This window comes from Rutidosis leptorrhynchoides, chromosome 4 (assembly GCF_046630445.1).
Source record: "Rutidosis leptorrhynchoides isolate AG116_Rl617_1_P2 chromosome 4, CSIRO_AGI_Rlap_v1, whole genome shotgun sequence".
Classification (NCBI taxonomy): domain Eukaryota; kingdom Viridiplantae; phylum Streptophyta; class Magnoliopsida; order Asterales; family Asteraceae; genus Rutidosis; species Rutidosis leptorrhynchoides.
Genome location: NC_092336.1, coordinates 79,831,318 through 79,839,446, shown reverse-complemented (window position 1 = coordinate 79,839,446; position 8,129 = coordinate 79,831,318). Strand labels below are relative to the sequence as shown.

Genomic DNA, 8,129 nt, shown 5'->3' with positions numbered 1-8,129 from the left:
ATGAATAGTGTATAGACAAAATTCATATCTTAGCGTATCTGTTACTGTAAACTTTTCCTGACATCTTCCGAAAATTTCTCCGTGATTTATGGAATTTGGTATTATATATACATATGTAAATTATGTATTGAAGAATACCAAACTAAATTCTATAATCTAATTCATATAAAAAAAAAAAAAAACCATCTCCCTAATTATACAAGATGGATCCCGTATCTAGTTCAAATTCCTTAAACTCTGACAGCTATTCCGATATGGATATTCACCTGAACTCTGAAGAAAGTGTAACCGGAATAGATCAACCAATTAGCCATCATCTATTCTGGATGAATTGGGGATGGGTTCGTAGCCTACTTAATTATTGGAGACAAGAAGAAGGCGATCCCTTCCATCCACCACATTGCCCTCTTGGCGAAGAACCTGAAGCACTTACCGGCGAACCTGTTCGTAATACCATGTTCTCTCTCATCTCCAGAATATCTCGTCATGATCATATACTCTCTCAAATTCTGGATCTTACTCATCCGCTCGTCCGAACCGCCAATCATCCCGGTGTAGTAGAAGAAGTCAACGAGCTTCGTGCTCAGGTAGTGGCTTTGGAGAATATGGTGCAAAGGTTACAAGCACCAGCAGCATCACCGGCATCAACAGTACCACCGACAACAACACCAACAGTACCATTACCACCACCAACAACATCCGCATCGCAAACCTCAACTTCACAATCTGTTCCACGAGCATCAATGTCATACGCACCGTAGTTACCAAGAAATACCAGCAACAATAACCGATGAAGTATTAACTCATTTTCCCTGAAGAAATTTTATGTATATTTAATATATATGAATTTTGAAATCAAAATAAATCTTTTCGTACCAAGTTATTACGTGTGAATCTTAACTGGTAGGTACTACTCGGTTAATTCATATTACTAATATGCTATGATGTACATCCTTCGTTAATGACTTAACCATCGTTAATTACAATCTCTGTTTCCAACTCAATGAATCCCATTTCATAATAAACTAAGTATATTATTCAATTATATGGTTGATTTTATACTTTCATCTTCGATGTATTCGAAACTTTCTAGAAAACATCATTCGTACCTTGCGAAGTTAGCAAGAGTTCCATGAGCACCAACATGATTCACTGAGAAAATATCAATAAAACTGAGTATTGATTACATTAGTGAAATACTCTGTAAAAATTATTAAATCTTTAATGTTTTAGAGATTATTCATTTCTAATTCAAGTCAAAAATCAAATGAGCTTAATATGATATTAACTCATCAAATCTGTATTACATCTGAAGAAAATATACATACATATATTTTCATAAAGACGGTAATAAAAATTCTTTTGTACAAAATATTACTTGTAAAATCTTTAACGGGTAGGTAATTCCCGGGAAATATATAAGTTCACAATTAATATGTTATACTGTACATTCTTCAACTTTGATTCAAAAATTATTAACTATGCTCACAGCGATATACAATCGTTTCCATACAAATTCAATTACATATTCTGATATTGACGGATCAGAATCCAAGTCAAGATTTAACGGGTGACATCATTCTTAGATCTCTACATCTTTCAAAGCTATACTTTGACTTCAAAAATGTGAAAGATCCTTTAGCATTGTTATTACTGAAAACAACCTTGAAATTTCAAAGCTTATACTCATTGAAACCGTATCATGTACTCATCCACATCTTGTAACGGCAATTGCCATACCAACTATCGGGAATTAGCAATCAATATTTTGAAATCTTGTAGCACGTCTACGCCAACAGTTATATGTGTACATATAACGTCTACCTCCTGGACTTACATACTTCGAATGTGAAGTTTTCGAAAAACACCCCAAACTACGAAACTAGTTCTCCGAATTTTGGAAAAATGTTGATGAAGCAGCAAAAACTATAAACGACCTTAACAGTCAAAAGTTTGATGATAAAGAATAGTATGGTGGTAAAGCTGAGAAAAAGAGAAGGTTTGGAAATGAAAAACGGATTGAGCAGACCATGAAGGAGGCTGTGGACAAATCACAAAGACTAAATCTACCTTCAAAGAATACAAATGATTCAGAGTCTGCTGAAATCATTAGCGAATACCTTGCTCCTTACTCTAAAACCTTTGCGGACAATATTCTTCATCATCATCTTATCTTAAATATTCTAAGATATCATCGTATCTCCCATTATAAATATCCTCCATATTTTTGAAGATATTTTTCGAAACCATTCTTATCTGAAATCATTACCTCTTCGCGCTATCTGTGTTACATCATAAAAGAAACTATTTTAGTTTCTAAAATCTAAAAAATTCGAAAAAATGGATGTTTTGAAGTAATGTTGGGAACTGAAGCATGAGTTAGTATAATATAATGACACTTGATCAACGTGATTATATTACAGTAAGTTATGTTGAGTTTCTAATGGAACGTGACAAAGGTTCACAGATCCCACCCTCATCATGAACCATGTTACATAACTCTTTCATTCTATTTAACCTCTTAACTATCAAGAAAATATTTTCTTAATGATTCGGTCTTTTTTCCGGATATTCTGATAATTTGACAAATCAAGATCGTGCCATTACAATTTATTTCTTAGAACATTAATTATGTTCATCCGAAATTCATACCTACAAATTCTGGACCATTATCCGCTTGACATAAGGTCGGGAAGAGAAATCGAAAGCATGGAGCTCTGAAATAAAAAGGAGAATATAAGCCCGATAACAACTCCGAAATTTACAAACCGTGTATATCAATGCGTATAGCAATATAAAGACACGGGAGAATGAAAAACACTATAACCCCAAGGTAATGGTAAAAGAAAGTAACTTCCTCTGGTGGTAGATGAAAAAGAAGAATGACAGATATAAAAGTTAGGAGTATATCAAGAATCAGAACTGGATGAAACATTTCACAATCTTTTGGAAGTATGAAATGAGGAAGAAGATGTAGGAGTGGTGAAAATAATGAAACAGAAGAGGTCAATTTATAGCGAAATAACAGACAGAGCAATCAAGATAGATGACCGCATATAATTAAAGAAGATCTTAATCTCCTTAATTCCCGAAGAATCAAATCTTATTTAGATTATGAAGACTTTCTATTCCTTAAATTCCGAAAATCAATCGTTACTATATCAAGAGATAAGACGCATCTCTATTCTCTATTTCACTTTATTACGATAACTTCCCTCATACGCTTCAAGTAATTAGATTGTTTTATCCATATTATTCAACGGTGATAAAACTCTATTTATCGACTCATATTCGTCATAAAAACATTTTTATTGTTAGCCATGACAACCTCACTCAAATTTCGGGACGAAATTTCTTTAACGGGTAGGTACTGTGATGACCCGGAAAATTTTGGCCAAATTTAAACTTAATCTTGTATGATTAACGTTTCCGACACGATAAACAAAGTCTATGAAGTTAAATCTCAAAATATTGAACTGTTCAATTAACCTTCGATTGTTCTCAACGAAACGCGAACAATTATATATAGATACATATACTATAACTTGAAAATGTAACAAAGCGTTGAGGATATGATATTGTGCATTAAACTTATTGGTTTGATTATCTGATTGATATATTTAACTACAGAGTTAAAAGATTATGCCAAATGATTCTAGTAAAAGATATTTACTGAGTCTCTTAAGAATTATGATATTATTACGTGTCTCTATTGAGAGGTCCACGTTGATTTGAGAAATCATTCATTTTTAACGGTATTCGGAATAAATGGTGAATTATTTGTTTAAATAACGTAATTTGGACACATACAATAATAAGGAATATTAACTGATAAGAATTAATTATATGAATAACTTGCTATACGTATTTTAAAACGTGTTTATAAATATTGAGAATAGATATTAACTTGGTTATGAAACGTTTGATAAATACTATTATATTGATAAATAACGAGACAATGATTTATAGAAGTAAATGACCAAAATACTCGAAAGTTTAAGATATACTTTGGGTGGTATAATTTAGGGATAATTTAAGGCTATATTTTGATAAAGGTACGTGTCCTAGAATGTAAATTACAAGTTTTCTCAGCGTACGAAGGGACACTCGAAAAACCGGAACCGGGACATAAGTCACGTAACAACGTACGACTTATCGGAACAAATATTACAAGTTAACTATGCATGTGAATTTAATATAATATATAATTAATTATATAAATTAAATATATTATATATATTATTAATAATTATGTCGACAAACAAAAATACAAAAAAAATGTGAGCTGGATTTTGGGGTCATGCGATCGCATGGAAAATAGGCATAAAACCCATGCGATCGCATGGGGTCAGATTTCAGGAAAAGTTTATAAATTGAATTCGTTTTGCTTCGAGACACACACACACCCCAATCCATCTATCTCCCTCTGTAATATATATTTATATATTATTATTATTATTATTATTATTATTATTATTATTATTATTATTAATTAATATTATAATTAATTTTAATACTATTAGTAGTATTATTATTAATTAATATTATACATAAAATACTACGACGAGGTCATGAGCGTGTCACTTCAAAATATGTTTTCGAGCGGGATAGAGCTAAGGAAATTATGGGTTATTGCCAAGGAGGTTATGGGTAATGTTCGGGGGTATATTTCTGAATCAAATCTAGTGTTTATCATTTCCGTTACGTCTACGTACTTTCCTACAATATTGAATCTCAATACTGATACGTAAGCACTCATATTTTATCTTTTTTATATATTAATAGTGTATACATGTCTAGTGCTCGAGTATATATATTTATACATGTTTGTATGCTAAATTTTGTCGTTAAACAGTTTATAATGAATCCCGAATTAAATACAAATATTACTGGTAAAAGGTATATGATATACATGTTTTTGGAAAGCTGGCGAAAAATTAGTAACTTTTCATTTAGGCACCGAATAGTTTCGATGAACGGATTAAAAGATATGATCAAGTGAATTATGACTGACGTTAATTGAAATTGCTTTTGAATCTGCAATTAAGATTTAAACAACTTGTTTACAAGATTGATAAATTGGATTTTTGAATATTACCAACCGAGTAAATGAATCCTTATATAAGGTACGTCTCGTTTTGTTAAACTATTGTCAAAATTGACTTTTTAAAACAACATTGGATAACTTTTGTATGTCAATATCGAGCATTAGGATTGTGATACACTATGACCTGACCTAGCTTGATAGACATGTATTGACCAACATATGTTCTCTAGGTTGAGATCTACGGTTATTTGGTAATTCGAGTTTCGATCACATTTTGGTGAACGACTTTATATGTGGCTAAGGTGAGTTTCATTTGCTCCCTTTTTAATTACTTTTGCAATCTATATTTTTGGGCTGAGAATACATGCACTTTATTTTAAACGCAATGGATACAAGTACATACTAAATTCTACACTGAGTTTGAACCGAAAATCCCTTAGCTTTGGTAACTAGTAACTGCCGGTTATAAGAACTGGTGGGCGCGAGTAGTAGTATATGGATCCATAGGGCTTGATATCCCCGTCCGAGCTAGAGCACTAGCCTTTTAACGGACGTATGCTATTTGAGAAGCGTACACATTGGTTTGCGTGTATTATTAAGATGATTATACAAAGGGTATAAATTATATATACGTTAAGTTTAATTACCAGGGTGCTCAATTTCGTAGAATATTTTGATAGACGTTTCTGGATGAAACAACTGAAATCTTGTGATCCACCTTTATATACATATTATGCGCAACATTAAAACTATGAACTCACCAACCTTTGTGTTGACACTTGTTAGCATGTTTATTCTCAGGTTCCCTAGAAGTCTTCCGCTGTTTGCTTATATGTTAGACAAGCTATGTGCATGGAGTCTTACATGGCATATTTATCAAGGAAACGTTGCATTCACCAAATCATCACCATGTATCTTATTTTGACTGCATTGTCAATGGAAGTACTATTGTAAACTATTATTTACGGTGATTGTCTATATGTAGAAATCATCAGATGTCGAAAACCTTTGATTTAAATATTCATATATGGTATACCTTTTCAAAAGAATGCAATGTTTACAAAACGTATCATATAGAGGTCAAATACCTCGCAATGAAATCGATGAATGACGTGTTCGTCCATATGGATTTGGAGCGATCGTCACAGTTATTAACAGCAAGTATGTGAGCAGCAAGATTTTTTTTAAGAAAGAATGGCAAGTAACGACGCAATTCTAGCAGTCCGTGAGCAAGGAAACGTACCACTCCAATGTCTAAAATTAACCGAATCGAACTATACTTCATGGTCGATTATGGTTGAGACGGCGTTGAAAGCATACGGTTTATGGGAAGTGGTGGATCACGTAACAGGAGGAACGGTGGAAGCAAGAAAGAACCACACCACGAAAGGCATTATCTTCCAAACTCTACCGGAAGATATTTTGTTGCAAGTTGCTAAGCACAACGACGCAAAAGATGTTTGGGAAGCAATTAAGACACGTTATTTAGGAGCCGATCGAGTCCAAAAGGCGCGTCTACAAACTCTTAGGAGTGAATTGGAGATGCTAAAGATGAAGGAGAACGAGAGTATGAATGACTTTTCGGGCAAGATAAGTGGCATAGTTGCAAAATTTAAAAGTCTCGGTTCAAATCTGGAAGAAGAAGTGGTTGTGAGAAAACTTCTAAATTCATCCCCGAAAAAGTATCTACCAATTATTGCCTCTATCGAGCAATATTCGGATCTTGAAAAGATGTCCTTTGAAGAAGCTGTTGGAAGAGTAAAAGCGTATGAAGAAAGACTCAAAAGCCATGACGAAAGAGGTGATGGACAACTTTTGTATGCAAGTGGGGAGCATGATGGTAAGCAAGGTGGACGAGGAAGAGGTCGTGGAAGAGGATTGGGTAGAGGAGAAAGAGGACGTGGAAGAGGCTCGGGTCAAGGTGACAAGAGCGGTTTGAGGTGCTACGAGTGTGGGTCTTTTGGACACTTTGCAAGGGAGTGTACAAAATGGAAGGATAAGGAGCTCGAAGCAAATTTGATTCAAGAGGAAGAACCGGCACTTCTTTGAAGAAGACACAAATCAAGATTACAGGGGTGATTGTTGGGTAATCTTATGGAATAATTTATGTCATAAGTTTAGATTAAATAAATAGTTATTTACTATGTTATGTTTTTGTTTAGTCTAAGGTTTTAGTGATTGAAATTGGGTCACTAGTTGACCGAGTATCATGGCAGTAAAATGCACGTTAGAGGAAGTGTTGGAGATATGGAGAACTTTAAACAATTAGAGGGAAGATTCCAGGAAACTCACACGAAACTTCCACGAAGTTGTTAGGAAACTAACATGTAGCCTCCACGAAGTTGTGAGAAAATTCACATGTAGCTTCCACGAAGCTGTCAGGAAACTCACATGTAGCTTCCATGAAGCTGTCAGGAAACTCACATGAAGCTTCAAGGAATTGTTTTTAGCTTACTCCTTAAACCATTCTATAAATAGACCCTTTTGTAAATTATTGTAAACACACCACAAATATTCAGTAAATACATTCTCTAGTTGGTCTGTGGACTAAAGCAATCACAATGATTGCATATAACCACGTTATCTCTTGTGTCGATTTACATTTCTTGCACTTATAATCTTTCGTTCATTAAGTGGGTTAGTAATCTTGTAGAATTACTATCGGTGAGTGATCTTGTTGAATCACTTGCGTTGTTTTGGGTCCTAATATCCTTACAACTGGTATCAGAGCACAAGTTTTCGACTTTGGGAACGATGGCGGAAGACGGAAAGTTTAGAATCGACCGATTCGATGGGAGAGACTTTGGCTTTTGGAAGATGCAAATTGAAGATTACTTGTGTCAAAAGAAGCTACACCAACCCTTGTTGGAGACCAAGCCTGAAAGCATGAACGATGCCGATTGGACGCTTTTGGATCGTCAAGCTTTGGGCGCTATTCGTCTTTCACTTGCTAAGAACGTTGCATACAACGTTGTGAATGAGAAGACGACGTTTGCTTGCTTGAAAGCACTCTCTAACATGTATGAGAAACCTACCGCTTCTAATAAGGTATTTCTCATGCGTCAATTGTTCAATACAAAGA

The 8,129-nt window shown here is 34.2% G+C and overlaps 1 protein-coding gene across 1 annotated transcript; it reads left to right on the top strand.

Annotated features, from left to right (window-relative positions):
• The first annotated feature begins 6,241 nt into the window (after positions 1 to 6,241).
• Positions 6,242 to 7,096, top strand: LOC139840760 (uncharacterized). Its single transcript, XM_071831007.1, has one exon. It carries the CDS (start codon positions 6,242 to 6,244, stop codon positions 7,094 to 7,096), a length of 855 nt encoding a protein of 284 aa, XP_071687108.1.
• The last annotated feature ends 1,033 nt before the right edge of the window (positions 7,097 to 8,129 follow it).

Bases quoted from the DNA above. Each gene is read 5' to 3' on its own strand.
- LOC139840760 (XM_071831007.1), top strand. From the start codon at position 6,242: ATGGCAAGTAACGACGCAATTCTAGCAGTCCGTGAGCAAGGAAACGTA.